At 49.2% G+C, this 19,427-nt stretch overlaps 1 protein-coding gene across 2 annotated transcripts in view; it reads right to left on the bottom strand.

Annotated features, from left to right (window-relative positions):
• Positions 1-158: 158 nt before the first annotated feature.
• GRK2 (G protein-coupled receptor kinase 2) overlaps positions 159-19,427 on the bottom strand; it is a 38,010-nt gene continuing 18,741 nt past the window's right edge. The window contains exons 8-21 of one of the 2 annotated variants that reach the window (XM_081922716.1): positions 18,953-19,044; positions 17,313-17,412; positions 16,304-16,382; positions 16,004-16,134; positions 14,819-14,913; positions 13,882-13,989; positions 13,577-13,643; positions 11,258-11,358; positions 9,106-9,172; positions 8,546-8,641; positions 6,679-6,841; positions 6,245-6,381; positions 5,855-5,989; positions 159-2,305 (exon numbers count right to left, since the gene is read on the bottom strand). In XM_081922716.1, the coding sequence (XP_081778842.1) occupies positions 2,135-2,305; positions 5,855-5,989; positions 6,245-6,381; positions 6,679-6,841; positions 8,546-8,641; positions 9,106-9,172; positions 11,258-11,358; positions 13,577-13,643; positions 13,882-13,989; positions 14,819-14,913; positions 16,004-16,134; positions 16,304-16,382; positions 17,313-17,412; positions 18,953-19,044 (1,542 nt within the window). In that variant the 3' untranslated portion in view covers positions 159-2,134. The remainder of the gene's footprint in view (positions 2,306-5,854; positions 5,990-6,244; positions 6,382-6,678; positions 6,842-8,545; positions 8,642-9,105; positions 9,173-11,257; positions 11,359-13,576; positions 13,644-13,881; positions 13,990-14,818; positions 14,914-16,003; positions 16,135-16,303; positions 16,383-17,312; positions 17,413-18,952; positions 19,045-19,427) is intronic. The other variant, XM_081922717.1, reaches the window with a different exon arrangement.

Below are 19,427 nucleotides of genomic sequence, written 5' to 3'. Positions count from 1 at the left end.
AATGGAGGCTGTATTCTTAAAACACCTGGATTGGATACCAGCTTTGGAAAAGCTGGAGTAGACAACCCTGAGCCAACAGCCCAACTCAATCTACGTCAGCGACACGTTTTACGCATTCTGGTGCCGAGAGCCACAGAAGAGCCTGCGTTTTTCTAAGCTTTGTGGGTTTTGGATTTTTTTTATTATAAAAACAGTCTTTTTATCCCACTCATTAAAATCACATTCAAAAATCGGCAAAAAATCCATAATAATAACCCAGAGAGACAAACCAGAGATCAATATTTACAAACACTGCAGGGAAAGGGGGGCTCCCGCTCTACCCCTCCCCCTCCCAGGGCCAATCGCCTTGGGAGGAATGTGGGAGCCATGTAGCAGAACAGGCAAAAACTCATCACATGAGGCGGAGTGGGGGGGGGCATGCAGCAGAGGCAATCGCATGCGCTTGGGGCATGACACCATGGGGATGAGAGACCTGATCCCCAAACGAAAGCCATCTACCCTTAACCCCTCTGTTAAACCGCAGATGGAGGGAAGAGGAGGAGGAGGAGGAGGAGGGATATAGGGTCAATTCAACCTGATATTTCTCCCCATCCTGTGGGAGAAACCGTAACACTGCTAGGGGAAGGGGAGGTGGTGGGTGGGAGGAGCTGTTAATACAGAGGGATACTGGAAGGGAGGGGCAGAATGGGCCTAGTTTTTCCACACCCAGCCAGGCCCCCCCCTTGGCACAAAGATATTTACAGAATCCTTCAGACACTTGGGACTTGGCACAGGGCCTCATCCAGGCCGAGCTTCCAGTGACCGCACCCCCCCACTCCCCCCACTCCAGGCTCAGCCCAGAGAGGCCCTGAGAGCAGAGGGGCCAGGCAGCTCAGAAATCTCTTTTGGCATGAAACCTGCTGCCCCTCCCCTCTTTCCACAGCAAAGCAAGATGGGCATTTGGCAGTAGAGACAGCAGAGCAAGAGGCAGTTCTCATCCCATTCCAAGGAGAAGATTCAGAGGCAATAGTACAGAGACTGGGCAAGCCAAACGCAAGGAGCTTGTCCAGATTCAGCCCCAGGGAGTACGGCTTTTGCAGACTCCACGGGGCCAACTGGGAAGGGCACAACAATAATCTTGAAATTTGGCACAGTTGATAAGAGAATGCCTGGGAGAGCAGGGTGGCAAGAGGCAGAGGGCAGGCTACAACTCTGAGGCGGCAGCAAGAGCAGCAGCAGCAGCCGCTGCCCCAGGTCAGGAATTCAGGATTTGGAATGGCAATTGGCGGGACCAGAAGAGGGTGGTAGGGAAGGATTCAGGAGGTGAACTCAGGGAGGAAGGGAAGAGAACAGAACAGGAGCAAGCCTTCATTTTTTTGTTAGACATTTTCGTTACAGTGTAAGAGTTTCAAGGCAATTCCTTATCACACTCTAGAGTCCAAACCCAGCCAATGCTGAAGGGGATTGCTTATGGCACAGTGGCTGCCTAGCCGATATTCTGTGAGTGACGGGTGGCGGGAAATACACCCTTTTGAGCTATCCAATCTATGCCAGAACCAGGGCGCCCTTTCTGCAGGGGGCCTGCTGTGGAAGCGTATGCCAGAGCCTGGCACTGGAAAGAAAAGGGGCTGGGAACATGGGTTGTTGTGCCGATGCGTCTCTTCACCTCAGCTGGTGTGAAGGGACTCACTCACCTGAGAGGACATGCCCTGCCAGCCACTCCATGGGGAGCAAGGCCTAAGCCAGCAGGCTCTCTCGTGAGTGCGCTAGCGTATGTCTGGCAGCCACAGGGGAGGAAGCAGGGAGGACACAAGATGTGTGGCACACCTCAGGGCATCTCCTTCCATTGGTCCTATTTAGAGGCAGGGCTTTAATCCCAGCTTTCCTTCGTGGGGGGCAGGGGGGTGGGGTAGACGCTCATCCACCTTGCCAACCAGGCTCCTTCCCTTCAAATGGGTATTGGTCCCCCTGTGCTGGGGGATGGGGAGAGGGAAGTCTGTCCCACACCTTCTGGATGCCCCACCCCCTCACTATAATACCCCAGGGGGCTGGGGTGGACATCACAATGATCAGCGAAAGGAGACAGGAGAGAGGGTAGGGATGGTGGACAAACCCAGCCAAATAAATTAAGGATGGGAGAGGAAGTCAAGGAGGGTCAGAGGCCGTTGGTGCTGCTGCTGCTGCGCTGGAGCAGAGGGACCTTGCTGAGCTCCACCACCGGAGAGCGCGGCTTGTGTTTCATTTTGGGCACCCTCTGCAGCAGCTGCTGGGCTTCCTGGTAGGCTTCGCGCAGCTCCTTCTTCCATTGCACCAACTCTGGATCGCTCTGGAGGAGGAAACGCAAAGGATTAGCATGAGGGCCCCCTAGAATACAAAGGAGACAGCTCTCAAGGCAGCAGCCATTATTTTGCTCAGGGCAGGGGAGGGTATCAATCGCCTTGGACCTTACAATCAGCTTGCGAGTAGTGCTGCCATAACTGGTTGGTGCCCAGTTGGCACTTACTCAAGACAGGGCCTTCTGAGTGGTGGCTCCGGCTTTATGGAATACCCTCCCAGGTGAGATGCATCCATCTCCCTCATTATTAAGGTTTGGGAGCAACTTAAAAACATTCCTGTTTAACCAGGCCTATGATGGCTGGAAGATACTGTTCTTGGCAACCCCTTGACATCATTAGCTGTGCAAGCATGTGATTGTTTTTAAATGTTCTAAACATTGTCAGACTAAAATTCTGGAAGCTGTGTACAAATGGTTAATGCTTTCAGGCATTATTTCCTAATGGCACCTCTCTGCGCCAGCTCATTAGCACCAATACGTTCTCTCTGTAGAGAAGGAATAGGAAGCACAGCTCCTGATCATAAGGAGCCTCTTGTTCACCTAAGATGCTTTTCTCCTGCATGGACCAACACTCAGGCAAAAGGCTATTTAATCCCCACACATATTACTTGTGTTGATTTCCTCTTATGCATCACAACTGCTCAGTCACATTTGCCTGTCGCTTGGCTTGCGCATGAAAGCCAGAGCTCAGGGGCACAATATAGGGCAGACTGCCAAAGCCCCTATGACTACTCATACTGGAGCAGAGAGGGCTTAAAGAGGTGCTTGCCTGTATATGGGGTCATGTGGGAGTGAGACAATGGATGCAGCCAATGATTAACCTTCCCTTAATTCAAAATATGGCCTTTGTTAAAAACATGTAGATTCCTGAGTACTATAGATCTATCAACAGTGCAGCATGAGAGGGAGAAGTGGTGCCATTGAAAGGTCAAGGCAGAGGCACCCAATTTTTGGGATGCTAGCTAGGCTGTCTGCAGTAGGACCATCACAGCGACAGTGAGGGACACCTCAGCAAAAATGCAGGCTTTTAAAAATGAACTAAATAGCACAAATTCAATCGTCAATTTATTTCGGGTCTAGGTATGTGTGTGTATCCACTCTTGAGGATGGATTTGGCCTGGGGAAAAGAAAACCCCACTAAATTAGTGGGGCCTACTTCAGAGTAGGCAGGTTTAGGATTGCACTGCAGATGGGTTTTCCAGCAAAGGGATAAATTTCTTGCACCCATGCAAAGTCCTTGCCTCCCAATACACACGCTACTCCAACTCCTCTAGTCTTGAACAAGTTCTAAGAGAATTAAGCAGCTTCAGCTATATTCTGTACATCTGATGAATACATATAATTATTCTGGTTGTAGAGAAATTTCTTCCCCTTTTGATGCAAAGCACACACCACCCTATTTATAGTCTTCTAAAATGTGAACTAGCTTTCTTAACTGAACAGGACATTCCCCCTCCCCATAGATTGAGAAGGGGCTCCCCCTCCTCCAGTAGCCTGTAGGGGACCTCGTGATCATAGAATTCAAGAAATCACAGAAGGGAACACAGGCCATCGAGTTAAATAGGGAGAACAGGAAGCACAACTGTTTTACACTTCCTGTTTCTGCTCTGTCATCTCACTCTTATCTCTTCTCTTGGCTCTCCTAAGCTGTCCCCACACTTGCTCACCCCCTTGTGAGGGGAGACTTGAAAAGATCTGTTTCAGATTTGAATGAGAAACAAACACAAAGAGCTACAAGATACTTGTGCCTCTGATTCATCTTACACCTGAGGGTTCAACTGCAAGATTCAACTGCAAGAAAGGACCATCCACCCTTCCCCTGATCTCATCTGACCAGAACAACCTACCAAATCAAGAATACAACTTCAGAAAGGTGTTGGCCTAATACCTCCAAGTGACTAAAACAAGCTGCAAACTTCAAGCCCCCTTCACTATCGATCTACCCTGGCAGGATGAAGGCACCGTGGGTGTTTCCCGTGTCAGAGAAATTTGTCATTTGCCCACCTTGAATGGAGTTGCTCTCTTCTTGAAGGGGCAGGCGCACAATTTTTGAGTGCTTCTGGTACCCTAAGCAGCTAGAAGCACCTTTTACCAGCTGCACATGGTATAACAGCTATGGTTGTTCCTTGACCAGGAGAGCTTAATCACAGGCACTGTTGACTTCAAGGCTGAATTACTGCTGCAATGTACTCTATGTGGACCTTCCCATGTGCTTGATCCAGAAATTGCAGTTAGTGCAGAATGCTGCAGCATGGCTGCTGACTGGAGAGAGATCCTGCCATCATATTACACCTCTGTTCTGAGATCTGCACTGGCTGCTGATTTGTTACCATTCAAGGTGTTACTATTTATATATAAAGCCTTTAACAGCTTGGGAATACAGTGGTACCTCTGGTTACAAACTTAATTCATTCCGGAGGTCCGTTCTTAACCTGAAGCACCATTTTAGCTAATGGGGCCTCCTGTTGTTGCTGCACCACCAACGCACGATTTCTGTTCTCATCCTGAGGTAAAGTTCTTAACCCGAGGTACTACTTCTGGGTTAGCGGAGTCTGTAACCCGAAGTGTTTGTAACCTGAGGTGTTTGTAACCCGAGGTACCACTATAGTCTACTTTGCTTCAATCTGTGGAACTGGCACCATTCAAGGTGTCACATAAAGCCCTTTGTAAGAAATTCCTCTTTCAGTGTGGCAGTACTCAACCCTTTGGAACTCCCTGCTTATTGATATCAGGCTGCATTCTTTTCAGCGCCTACTTAACACACTTTTGTTTAGGCAAGCCTAGCCAAACATGTAGAATGTGACCTCAGCAGGATTTTTATTAATCTCAGGTACAGTAATAAGACCATGAACTAGTATAGCATAAAAAGGTAAAGGTAAAGGACCCCTAACAGTTAAGTCCAGTCGCGAACGACTCTGGCGTTGCAGTGCTCATTACGCTTTACTGGCCAAGGGAGCCGACGTTTGTCCACAGACAGTTTTTCCGGGTCATGTGGCCAGCATAACTAAGCCGCTTCTGGCGAAACCAGAGCAGCGTACAGAAACGCCATTTACCTTCCCGCCGGAGCGGTACCTATTCACCTACTTGCACTTTGACATGCTTTCGAACTGCTAGGTTGGCAGTAGCAGGGACCAAGCAACGGGAGCTCACCCCGTCAGAGGGATTCGAACCGCTGACCTTCCAATTGGCAAGCCTTAGGCTCAGTGGTTTAGACCACAGCACCGTGAAATCAGGAGGCCTCTGCCAGGTATTCACTGGGTGGGGTTTTGCAAGCAAAGTTCTCTCTCAGCTTCAAACCCCCCCCCCCCATTTGCACTATGGGGACAACAATGGTCCCCTGTCTTACAAAGGCCTTGTAAGAATCACTGAGATAATGTACGTGAAACACTTCAAATAGTCAAGATGTGCTATATTATCCTAAGTCCTGTCCAGTCATCAAACCATGCCAAGGGAAACTGGGGGCTGCCCATCACCAATTTTTGGCAACCTCACTACTTTTTGGACTTTCTTCTAGGAGAGGCAATGTGAGGAAAAACTCACGTCACACTGCAGGACAAACTGCTTGCCACCCCGGATCTTTAGGAGGATGCACTTTCGATCCTTTATCTGTGTCTCCTCAACAGTCTGGATCTCTTCCATGGTGAGCAGCGACTGCTGTTGTAGGGTCCAAAACATCTTTGGTCAAAGAAAGAGCCACTTATATAACCCCAGGTTAAACATGCATTCTACATCCCTTGCCCACCTCCACGTAATCCCATCCTCCAGGCACTGCAATCAATGCCTAATCCTACCCCCGCCCAGCCCCCCCCCAAAAACCCATATGAGACAAACCTAGGCTCTCCCACTTGTATATAGCAAGACACTCCACCCTCACCCCAAACCTGCCATTATCCCCTCCCCTCCTTCCTTAGAGGAAAGATCTCCTCTTACCGGGGATTCTCCTTCTCCACGCCACTCCAACCGATTTGGGAAGAGGTAGAAGTACCGCCTCTGCCACTGCGTGAGGAAAGGGTTCCCCAGTTTTGACATGTAGCCGTGCATGATGCAGTCCTTGCCCAGGGCATAATCTGTGTACGGGAATGGCAAAGAGAAGAGCATCAAGGAGAGGCCAAAACAAAAGAAAACCCCCCACAAGAAACAAAACAAGGAGACACCAAAGGGAACAGTTCAGGGGGAAACAACCCAAGTCATCCAGCCATGTCTTCTCTCCATAGTGGGCGTCGCAGCAAAGAGTTTCCAAAAGCAGGTGGCCTGCAAACTGGATGCTGGGTGGCAATGGCGGCTGTGGAGGACTTGGTCATGGAGCAGAGCTAGCCTGAATGAGGAAACCCACTGCCACCTGTCCTACCAGCCCTGGGTCTCACCTTCCTCGTGGCCCAACTGCTTGTTCTTGGCTCTTTTGCGAGCCTCCAGCTTGTCAGTCTCGGCGTTGACTGTGTCAAAGACGGTCTCTGTCACCTCCTGCTGCCAACGCTCCGAGATAGTGAGTGGAAAGTTGCGATAGAGCTCCTGGTCACTTTCCAACAGCTGGAATGAGAAGTGAGCCACGTTGTCCTTGTTTCCAGGGTAACAGGCACAGTCCCCCTGCTCTGAATATCAGCTGCCAGGGAAACCACAGCAAGAGAGGGCTACTGCCCTCATGCCCCCCTTGTGGGCTTCTAAGAGGCCTATCCGACTGGGAAGCAGCATGCAGAACTATAGGCCTTTGGTCTGTTCCAGCAGCATTCTTCTACTATGGAGGTTTGGGGTGAGTCCCCTTTCTTCCTTTCTATCTTAAGTATTTGACATGGATATTCTCTCTGGCTCTGCCTTCTGCACTTCTCCACCTTCCCAGACTTACACCACCTCTTCTAGACACTAAAACCAAAACCCACCAGGTTTTCCCTAATCACTTCCCAGCTGATCTCAGCTCTCTCCCAACCAACTCAGACACAACACCTCTCCTATCCTGCCTGCAGAGGTGGGGGGAACCATTATGCAGCTCAGGATCCCAGCACCTAAAGGAGTTCTCCCCTCCAGAACAAACCCAGGTCCTGCATTCATCATCTGAGGGCATTCTGTGTGTGCTCCCCCCAAGAGAGGCAGAGAGGGTGGTGACACAAGAACGGGCCTTTTCAATGGTGGCTCCCTGGTTGTGGAATGCTCTCTCAAGGGAAGCAAGCTTGGCACCATCGTTGTTTGCCTTTAGGTGCCAGTTTTATTTACCCAGCCCCTTGAACCTTAATTTGGAGGTTATTTAGTTATGTCTGTTGCTTCTTTTTTTGGTCTTCCTTTTAGTGGGGTATATGCTTCATATATTTATCTATGGATGCACATTGTAAAGTTCTTTATTGTCGTGTGTGTGTGTGTGTGTGTGTGTGTGTGTGTGTGTGTGTGATTTCTGTTCTTTACTTTGCAACTCGCTTTGGCTTAAAGTCAAGTAACTTTTCTCAGTCCGGTAAACCCCTCTACACAAAATTTGGCTTGCCCCAGTACCTAAGGCATTTGGAGAACCGCTGGATTGTTAGACACGTCTCAAAACACTCCCAAAGTTTGCTGTTCAGAACAGTGGATTTAGGTTCTAGGCCGGGGATGCAGCAATTGTATGACAAACTTCTTCCACATATAAGGAATAGTTTGGCTAAGGCTGAACATCCCCATCTTATGTGCTATTTACTTTGTGGACTTCATTACCAAAGATGACATGCTGGCCACTACCCAAGTAGCTCTTCAAAGGTTTAAACACACGCATGGCTGTTCGCCAGGATAAGTGAAACATCTATGTTTAGAGGCAGTATAGCTCCAACCACTGGAAGCAAGTGGGGTGGGGGGGGAGAAGGGGTGTCTATCTCCATCATGCTCTTCTTGTGAGCTTCCCAGTGGTCTGTGGCTGGCCTTAGTGTCGGAGACAAGGTGCTGAACTAGATGGGACTGAAGCCAACATATCAGTCCAGTAACATTCATTTGTCTGCATTACCCTATTCCCTAGTAGCAGAACATAATATTGCAGCCCACAGTGCTGTTCCACCCATTAGCGCTGCTGCTTTCACTTTGCTGCTGAAGCCCTCACTGTGTATTTGTAATTAAACCTGCTCTGAGTGCCACGTTTGGAAGAAAAATGGGAGATGCATTTATTATTATTATTATTATTATTATTATTATTTAAAGTAGAGGTATGTTCAAACCAAAGAGCAGAGGAGGAAACTGCAGCTGCCCTAGCAGACAGTAGGTTAAGGGCTGCCCACCACATACCTTGATGCCTTTGGTGTCCTCTTCATCAAAGGAGCCAATGTCAAAAGCGTCAGCTGCATTCACCTCCCCGCGTGGTGGGATCAAGGGGGGCGGATACTGTGAAGACATGGGGGGGGGGAGAGTCAACCAAGGAGCAGAGGAGAGTCGCTTATCCCTTACAATTCCTTCCTTCCCTGATGGCCATCTTCAACTACCTAAAGGGCTGTCACACTGAAGAGGGAACAAGCTTGTTCTCTTCGGCTCTTGAGACTAGGTCCTGAACCAGTGGATTCAGTTACAAGAAAGGAGACTCCGACTAAACTTCAGGAAGAGCTTTATGACAGTAAGAGCTGTTCAACAGTGGAACAGACTCTCACGGGAGGTTGTGGACTCTCCTTCATTGGAAGTTTTTAAGCAGAGGTTGGGTAGCCATCTGTCTTGGATGCTTTAATGGTGATTCCTGTATTGCAGGGTGTTGGACTAGATGACCCCTGGGGTCCCTTCCAACTCTATGATTCATGATGACCGAGCAGAGTCTTTATCCCCAGCAACTCTACTGTCTTCCCAACTGCCCTGCTCACCTTTTGGAGGAAAACCATCTGCCAGTCTAGACCCTGGAAGAAGGGACTCTCCTTCACCTCAAGCGCCCTGTTGGAAAGATGGTTGCAGATTACATAGAGTTCTCCCTTTGACCACTGAATAGTTAGGGCAGGGGTAGCCAATGCAGTGTTCACCAGACGGTATGAACTATTACATCCTTCAGCCCCAGCCAGTTTGGTCAATGGGGAGGGAGGCTGGGTGCTGTTCATTACTATCTCTTGTCAGCTACCTGAGTTAGGGGCTAGAGAAAAGTTTGGGAACAGCAGCTTCATCATGAACAGCCACACACATCTAACAGCTGAGCAATTTCCTTTGAAGGAAAACTTGTTTTGTTTAAAAGGACATCAGGATTTAGCTTGGCCTAACCACATCTGCAGCTCTTGACTTTTACCACCTAGATTAATTCAGCCTGGTGTGCCTTCTTTGCCCACCGCCAAAAAACCCAACAACCCTGAGCTGTTCTGTTTCGTTACAGCAAACAAAGGACAAGAGAGACATTGAGCAACTTAAAGGTAGGGCTGTGCAAATGCTGCAATTCTGCAGGTGCTCAGAAGAAGGGCAGATCTGAACTTCTCAGAAAGCTGGATTCTGCGCCCAGAATCCAGCTTTCTGAAAAGTTCAGATCCCATTTTTTAAGGCAGGCAAGTCTGTAGTCCTAATGGTTTTGAATATATATTTGAAAGCATGTGAGCTATGCTTACTAAAAACTCTGAACCTAGAGAAAGATGATCAGAGGTTCAGGGGCGGGCAGCTTCAGTCCTCTGTATGGCTTATTGCCTCTCCGTGGAAAAAGAAAACCAGAGCAAATTCTGCAAAAATAGCAAAAGCTCAGAAGAAACTGTGATTGATAAGAGAAAATGTGCAAACCTCTTATATACAAGTCAAAGAACACAGCTCTTGTTGACACAGAACTTGGATTACCTAGCCACAGAACGCTGTTAACACAAAGTCTGCACATCACACCTGAGAGGCTAAGTGACTCATCGCAGCACAAACGTTTATAGGAAAGAGCCGACTTCATCAGATGCAGGATGTAAACAAAGCTGATTTGTCCCTACATGAGACACGTCAGTTTCTGGGTTATATATATTCATCGCAAGAGTTGAGAATAGCCTATTCTGGGGCAGGATTGTTTAATTTGCTCCATTATTATTTTATGAAAGGGTGAATCAGCAAGAACCTAGGCAGGGACTCCCATCCGCCATTCTCCCTACAACAGATATTCTATATGCAAGTGAGTAATAACGATTCATAGCTCTGAAAAGACCTGAAAAGTGTTGTGATAGAAAATTTTATGTTTTGAGAAAAATCAAAACTAGGCTAACAAAATCAGAAATAATGGAAAATAAAAGACAGCAGGGGGAAGAGACAGACTGCTGGGGTGCAGGGTAACATGAGGTGCACATTTTGCACATAGCAGCCAATTCAGTCAAAGATTGCTTCTCTGCAACCATTAAAAGCCATAAACTGGATTTTTTTAAACAAGCAAACTCTGTGATTCTTTGAATTCCAGATCCTATCTTAGGTCTTACGCTGAACAGGGTACTACATGGAAAGCCCAGAGCCTTGCCGACAAAGGAATAACGTTGCTGGAGCATTCCTTAGCTCCCGCAGTACATCCTCTGTTTCAAGGTCATCTAAATTTGAGTTATCAGATTGTGGCTTGAATCTGAACCTGAGGAACAGGGCAAGCAGGGAGCCTGGGAAAGCTAAGCTAACAGCAGGATGTTAAGCCTGTCCCATAAATACTTTTTAAAAATGGAAGGCACTTCTTGGTCCCGTAGTGTGATATATATGTATTTTAAACCTGCCCTTGTTGTGGCAACCAGAGCACCTGGAAATAGCATGCTTGTCCATTTCCCTAGGTTGTTTTTTTCAAACGAGAAGGGCTGAAGTATTCTTAGCTGCGTTCCAAACAACAAAACTCCACTCCACTGATAATTCTGAAAGCATTCTTTGTATAAGAAGGTTGGGCAACTTAATCCCCTCAGCCAACCAATGGCCTCCCAGATGCGCTTGGGCTACAGTTTCCCCTGACTGCTGACCAACCAGTCCAGCAACAACTGGAGGGCCACAGGAATCTCACTCCCCACCAACATCCCTGCCCTTCAGCTGTTCCCCCCGGAGACTCACCCGCGGCCCATACAACCCAGCCGACGGTTCACATCTCTCTGCAGCAGCCCCTCCAGCAGAGAGCGCAGCTCAGGTGAGAAGGAGTCTGGGAGCTCCACAGCCTGTGGGAACGAGAAGGGCAGAATTATTCTCATTATTAATTCTTACATTTGCACACCGCCCTACACCCGCAGGTCTCAGGGCGGTTACAACATAAAATCACAATATAAAAATACAATATACATAGTGTTTACAAAAACAACCCCTTCCCCAACACATTTTAAAAGGGCACGGATGTTAATCATGGAAATGGGATGGGAAGGATCGGGAGTAAGAAAGATCCTGCCAGGGTTTAAGAACCTGTGGCCCTCTGGATATTGTTGGACTCCAACTCCCATCAGCCTCAGCCAGCATGTTCAGGGATACTGGGAACTGCAGTCCAGCAACACTGGGAGGAGGTGCCACAGTTTCCTCATTCCTATTGTACAGGAAGAATGTCCTTTGGTATCTAGGGGCATTATTCCCACTAATCTGTCCCCATGGCTCAAAGCTGTGCAGAACAATTGGGTTGGTTTATTTCATTCATTATGACAGAAGGGACAGGCCCTCCTATTCCTGGAGCCCACAGAGAATCCTCAGGAAAGACAACTTTCATCCAGTGGCAATGGAATCACACACCTGGCAGGTGTAGGAGAGAGAGGCAGTGGGCTAAAGGACTCCATAGTTGTCATCAGAAGAAAAGGTGTTTCAATATCAAATGCCAACCCAGCTGTGAAACATTCTCTCTCTCTCACACACACACACACACAAACACACAGTGGCGTAGCTAGCTGCTCTGGTGCCTGGTGCAGGGGGGTGTTCTGCAGCCGGGGGCGGGATGAGCCTCTCCAATGCTTGGAACCTCTCCGCCCCCCCCCCCAGTTGTAGGGCAGCTGAGGGAAAGGCAATAGGCGCCTAAGCACCACGCCACTCCTAAAAAGTTTCATGAGCCCAATTTTTTTTTTAAAAAAACTCATTTTGTCAACCCCCCCCCCATGATGACACCCGGGGTGAACTGCACCCCCTTCCTCTGCCACTGCAAGCACGGATCTGAAAATAGCTATCTTAATTGCACACCTATTTTAAGTTTGCCCACAAGCACAATTTCTCCACAACTTGCCTTGCCCGATAAAAGTGGCTTGGCTATTGCAAACATCCAAAGCTGCCTCTTATGCACCTTAAACCCCATTTGGCTCCCTCCCATCTCACCATGAGGCCTCAAAAAGCCTGTCAAACAGTTAGGCAGCTGATGCATCGAAACCCGGTCTGTCATGATGATCAGTATTGCCTCCCTCTTCCCCTCGCTGTCGGCATTACCCGGTTCTACTGTGTGCAAAAAGGGCTGTGGGAGGGATCCTACACCCTCACAGAAATCTAGGGTGATACACATGATCTCTGCTGGAGGAAGAATTGAAATCTAGGGCTTTCTAGAAGCAGCAGCTGCAGCAGCAGTCCTCAGAACCACCCATAAACTTTTGCTAAATGAAGAGGGAACCCCACCCCTGCCATACACTTTGTATAAGTCATGCCCTGAATTAACCTCAACAGCAAATAGTTGCAGCCACACCACAGCTGTACACCAAAGGCATGGAGGAAGGGCCTTTTCCCGACAGCCGCACCCTGGACTGGCACAAAGCATTTTTATGCCCAGCCCAGAAATTTCTAATGGCACCTTTGCCTGACACTGCTTAGCAGCCTGACACCTTGGCAGGAGTTGTGCTGCTTGCCTTGCCAAACAGTAATTGTTGAGATCAACCAAACTGCATCTGCTTACAGTCTCTGCACGTTCTCTAGGGAAGGGAATTTCTTTGTGATTTCTCTGTGCGGCGCTAAAAATAGAAGGTCCCTGATCTATTCATGTTCTTCAGGCAGTAGCATAACTTACAGTCATAGTGGGAAATTTAATTCTGCGTGCCCATTTCCCTCCTTCCCTCACACAAACGCACACATTGAGCCACCCAGCTAACCAAACAGAGGGTGCTGGAACTCACAGAAATGGACCCGGTCCAAAGTGTAGGCATATTTGACTCCGAGGGAGAATAATGGGGGTTCAGCACAGGAAAAACCTTATGTCAAAATGCTGAACCTATTTGGCAAGATGTGCTAAGTCCACATGAAACTGGCAAGTTGACATGTAGTATAGGTCAGCCAGGCTCTGCAAAGAACGGGTATAACTCCGATGACTGGCAAAGGGAAGATCTGAGATTTCGGAGACCCGAGGGGCAAGAGGGGAACAATTCAGCAGCTGGAAGCTTTGGGATCCAGGCTGATCCCTGACTGAGCTTGACGACATTTCCTTACCATAGTGAGCGTCATGCGGTCGATCTCGTGCTTGTCTTTAGTCTTGTGTTGCCGAAAGGGGCTATGCCTGAGAAGAAGAGCCAGGAGAGCATCAGAAGGAGACTCAGGCCTCACACTTCTTTATATTTGTATAGCTCCCAATACCTGTAGATCTCAGGGCGGTTTTTTCTAATTCTTGCCATTACCATTGCAATCAATCCAACCCAGCACCCTCTGGATTCAAGCATGGCTCCCTTTGCCAGCTAGGCCTCCTTCCCACCCCCATCCCTGCAAACTCATCTCCACCTTGGCTCTCCCCCACTTACCCCCTCAGTAGTTTGAAGAGCATGCAGCCTAGAGAGAACCAGTCAGCACTGCTGTCATAGGCAACGCCCTTCTGCAGCACCTCTGGCGCCATGTACCCATGTGTGCCACTGCAGGGGTGGAGGGAAACTGAGAGTTACAAAAGACAGCATAGCACCTGCTGGGGGGGGGGGGAGGGCGCTCAGCAGGGACAGGTCAATGAGTAAGGAATCCTTTTCAAAAAATAAACACCCAGGAAAATAAACACCCAGGCCAGTGGCAAATAAATCTATGTACACTTATGAAATACACACATTCACGTGGGAGAAGCATTCGCTTATGAATCTGGGTACGCATGTGCTTGCAAATGGAGACAGGTACTAAACTCCTCCTTACAATGCCCCTTTAAACCACAGTTGTGGCCTGTAGGAATTGTCTCCCTACAAAATACGAGTGGTTCCAAGCAGAAAAAGTTAGAGAGGGGCCATTTTCTTTGCAACACCGGCATCTCCCAAGAACAAGTGATCACATAAAGACATTCGCTCCTGTGCAAGCTGGGCATTGGGACTGAACTAGCTCGTTCTATCCCACACACCCCAGAATCAGAAAGCCCCTTTGCAGAGGAATCCACTACCGGAATCTGAGGCCTGTAATCTGTAGGTTCCAGTTTTGTGGACCATATTTTGGGTCTCCATTACTGGACAGAGGCCTTAGGGCAAATGTCCCAATGAGTGGATGTTGAACAAGTGATATTGTGATCTCCAGATAATACAGGAATTAACACCTATAGAAAGCTAGAGGAAGCAACAGTGGAGGAACTTCTAGTAGCTTACCCAGCAGCTGAGGGAGAAAGGGGAAAATGTGTTCTGACATTTATCAAGATGGGATGGGAGCAGTTTTAGGTCCAGATACAGAGAACGGAGCTGCTGGCCGAGGATTAGATTCCTGTCTGATACTCACACGCTGGCATGAGGCTTCTTCTTGGAGAAATCACAGGCGAGCCCCAGATCCGAAATACGCACATGGCCAAACTCATCTAGCAAGATGTTGGCTGGCTGCAGGGGGAACAAGAGCAGCAAAGAATGGCAGCTAGGGGGAAGAGAGGATTTGCTGGGGAAAGTAAGGGAGAGAATAAACCCTCCTCCTTCATCCTTTGGCCTGGGCCTCTGCAGCAGCACCGATGAAACAGAGGGAGCAATTCCTGCAGCGGGTGTGCTTAATTTTGAAGAGCGGCATAGTGAGGCCATGATACGGAAAAGACAAGCAGCCTCGCAAGATCCCGCCCTGCTTTGGATCAACCTGCAACGGTGACGAGTGGGTTGTCAAAAGGAGCTTTGATAACCCACAGCACCAAATCCCAAGGCATATTGAGTGGGAGTGCACTTCCATCAAGGCAACAATCTCCCTCAGTAAAATAAAAAACACTTTCAAACCTCACATTTTCTGAAAGAGATGTTAGAACTTGAGATCCCGATATTCCCCTGCCACCCTGAACGACTCATGGCACACAGCACAGTCCTGGCTTCTAAGGCGGCGGAGGAGGAAGCACGGCTCTGGGTAAGAGGCAGTTGCCATGAAGTCAGAGGGCACTAGAGAACTCTCTTTTCAGTGGGTCGGGTGCAACACCGAGGGACCCCACGCTGAAGGCAGAAATTGCCTCTCTTTGTGGAAAGAGAAGCCTAGGGTGTGGTTTTTGTCTCTCCATTTTAAAACCAGGTTTTTAGACTTCTTTGAATTTTATTTTGTTAACCTGGCGTAGCTCGGCTTGGCATAGTTGTCAGAGGGTGGGACTAGGGGGGGGGGGAGTTCAAATCCCAACCCACACAGCCATGAAGTTTGCTGGGTGACCTTGGGCCAGTCAGAGTCTCCCCCCCCTCTCTTTTCTCTCTCTCTCCCTCCCTCCCTCCTACCTCACAGAGTTGCTGTGAGGGTAAAATGGGGAGCGGGGGGCAGGGGGGAGGAAGCATGTAAGCCCCCTAGAGCTCCTTGGAGGGAAGGCAGGGAATAAATGCTGCAATTAATTAATTAATTGTTTGACGACACCCATTGCCTCGAAAGGGCTGCGTAGCCCTGGCAGGCGACATACAAGCATCTAGATAAAGGATGTTGAACGATGCAGCATTCGGGGGGGGGGCATTTGCTCACCTTGAGGTCACGATACACCACGAAGCGGTTGTGCATGTGTTCCAGCCCCAGGATGATCTCTGCTGCGTAGAAGCGCATCTCTGCCTCGGAGAAGACCCCATGCTGGGAGAGGTGGTAATGTAGGTCACCCCCTGCAAGAAACGGAGCAGACAGCCATGTGAGGCACACAACCTGAGTGTCGGCAGAGGGGAGCAGTGGTGAGGCAGGGATGCCTCTGTGTGTGGATCCCTTTGAGAAGCATGTGAGGGGAGGGGAGGGGGAGAGGCAGAGGCTCTCTACAGGCTGGGTTCTGGCTCTCACCATTCATGAGGTCCAGGATGAAGCTGAGCTTGTCAGGTGTTTGGAAGGCATACGACATGCACACGATGAAGGGGCAATCCTGGCAGAGACACGAGGAACCAAGTCACAGCAGGGAAAAAAGAGAGGGGGAAAAATACATAAATGAATCACCAAGTCTGCATGCACATGTGCGTGAATGAGTTCCCTCGCTCTACGTTCTGCTCACACCCGGAATCCACAGGCCTTCCTGAAAGCTCCACGTTTCCCTTCTGCGCTCTCAGAATCATGCCACGCACATGCATGCTTCCTACCACAGCTCCCCTACACACAAGAGCACGCTTGCATCTGATAACAGTGGGGGAACGGATTGCTCAACAAGGCCCTCGGCCTCTTGCCTCACACGTCGCCATTGCCTCCTTCCCTTTGCCAGCTCTTCCATTAACCCCTCGCTCCCGCCCCCCATTTTCTGCCGTGGGTTTTGCAGTGACTCCTACTCAGCCGTCACGTCGCCTGTCGGCTCCTTTGCCCCGCCTCCCCCACCCACGGAAACTTGTCACAAACCCCTACGGTGGTCTCCCCTGTCTTCTCCTGTGCCCCTTGTACACCGAGCCCCCACCCTGCCCCTCTCTCTTCCCCTCCTGCCCTCCTCCTGCTGTTGCGCACATTGAACTGCCTCCCCTCCCCTTCCGTGCGCATAATAATTCGCTGCGCTGCCTACACACATCCCAGCCCTGCTGCTAGTTTACTGCAGGCATCACACTCCCAGCCACATGCTCAATGCCACCTCCAGCACACTTCATCACCGTCATCCCTCCCCCCTGCCTTTAATTACCAGTGTGTGCTTCAAAATACCTGCCATGTCTATACCGGCATTATCATAGCTTTGATTGCAAGCACAATACAGGAACCCAAGCGTTTGCATCTGCCCACTTGACAGATCTCTTTCCCCTCCCTCTTGGACTGGGCAGACTCCAGGTCTCGCCTATTCTCTGCCTCCCAAACCCCAACTGCTCAATGTAGCCAGACTCACCCCGGTGCTAACAAGCGAGAGCATGATGCGCTCGTTCAGGGCCAATGTCTCCCCCTGCTTCATCTTAATGCGCTTCTTATCCAGACATTTCATGGCGTACCTACCAAAGGAGAAAGAAGAGGCTGCAACCCTGCGGTGTTGCTCTCGCCAGGTCTTGCTGCTTCCCAGGGAATCACCCCTGCCGATATCCCTCCACACAGAACAGCCTGTGCCCCTCCTTTGTGGAAACCTACCAAACTCATTCCACTTGGCACTTCCTTAATTACACCCATCACGACCCCCATCTGAGTCCTGAGTCACCTGCTATGACTAAACTCCCCCCAACACATCTTTGGTTTCCCACAGAGGAGATCTACCACAGATGTCCCTGGGATGTCTGCTAATGTTCACTGTGCTCCCCCTATATGAGAAGAGCCTTCCTTTGTGGGGGACAGGGGTGGGTGGACTCTCCTGCACTTGGGGTATTGAAACAAAGGCTGAACTGCCAAGTAGGCCAGTTAGTAGATTCTGCATTGTAAGGTTCTTGGGTTGAGCTGGGGACCTTGATGAGATGTCCTCTTTTCAACACTAACATTTGATGGGCTAGATACAGAACAAGACAGACAAGCCCAGTTCCCATTGGAATCAGTGGGACTTCACCCAGGGCTTGTCCACACTTCCTGCCTAAAAACCACAGGTTTGAGCAGTTTTCCATTTGCCCGGGAAAACTTGGTTCTTTAGCGCTGAATTTGAGCAAACATTAATCCATAGAAAACCTGATTCCTCCAGGTTTTTTTGGCATTTGCTCCAATTCAGCACTAAAGATCAGGTTTTCCCGGGTGAAAGCAGCGGGACAAGCGAAGTCTGGATGAGCCCTAAGTCATGACTAATTTTTTCACATTTATGTCAATGGGGCTTCAATGCAATTGACTTACTCTGGATCTAGCCCTATGATTCTTTGAACCCGCCACCCCCTAAGCAATAAACACCTGGGTTAAACCTGTCCTTATTGTATCTGACCCACTTTTTAATGATATCTGCTTCCCCTCTTGTTTGACTGGGTGCTAGCTTTACTCTATGACTGCTGCTGCTGTTTTCATTATATTGTTTTAAGATGACACTCAATGGCTTTGCTCCATTTTGCTGTTAGCTACCTCAAAACCTCAGTAAATAAAGAATAAAATCTGAGACACTGACTCCATGAAGGCAGAAACTGTGTTTCCTAACATTTCATACGTGCATTGGAAGAATCTGAGTTTAGCGCAGGCACCAATCTGGTACCCCAGAAAATAAAGGCAAGTTGGGGAAAGGCCCTTGGGAAGCTATGTTTGCATTTGAGGCTCAGACAGTGAGTAGAAGCCTACTTATGCTGGTTACAGGGAGCAGCAGGGCTGGCTGGGAGCTGAGATATCAGAGGGTACCATCCTGGTTCTCCAGTACCAACATGGCCATTACAAGCCAAAAGAGAATGATGGATAATGTCCTTTTTCATTTCCATGTGCAGATACTTCATATAGCTTCATAGCAATGATGTGGAGCAAAGCTAGGCTAAAAGACAATGGCCAAAGGCCACATGGCAACCCCTCTGTCTCCTTAACCAACCTTGGGCTCCCAGATAATTGTTGGAATAACAATTTGACAAACCAATCTTGCAACATTACATTTTGCCCGTGTCTGCTTTCCGGCAGCCGTAGACCTCGCCAAAGCCGCCACGCCCGATGATCCGGTGGACGCTGAAGTCATTCATGGTCAGCTGGGTCCCACAAGGCAGAACAAACATGACAGGGAGGGGGAGGAAAGGAGAGCAAGACCAAGAGTGTTAACATGTTGCTGGCACCACCTTTAAGCTTTCAGGGGTCTGGGTCTACCCGTCATAGAAAGGAATGGCCTTCCACAGGCACTCCTCTCACCCACAGTGACCTTTCCTCATAGCCTGCTTTCAGATTATGATCCAAGGTTATTTTGTGTCACATGTGGGTAGCACTAGAAAAGCTTTCCCCAGCCTGAGGTTCTCCAGATGGGGCTGTGCCAGCTGAGGCTGATGGGAATTGTACAGAGGATCCCATGTTAGGGGTAGTTGCTCTCGGATTATAGGGGAGCCAGAACTGGGCTTGCTTCTCAAGCTCTCATGACGGA

The sequence above is a fragment of the Podarcis melisellensis genome, assembly GCF_964234715.1.
Source record: "Podarcis melisellensis genome assembly, chromosome: 1".
In the NCBI taxonomy this organism is placed as follows: Eukaryota; Metazoa; Chordata; class Lepidosauria; order Squamata; family Lacertidae; genus Podarcis; species Podarcis melisellensis.
Note: the sequence above shows the minus strand (reverse complement) of the source record. Positions and strands in the feature narration are given on the sequence as shown.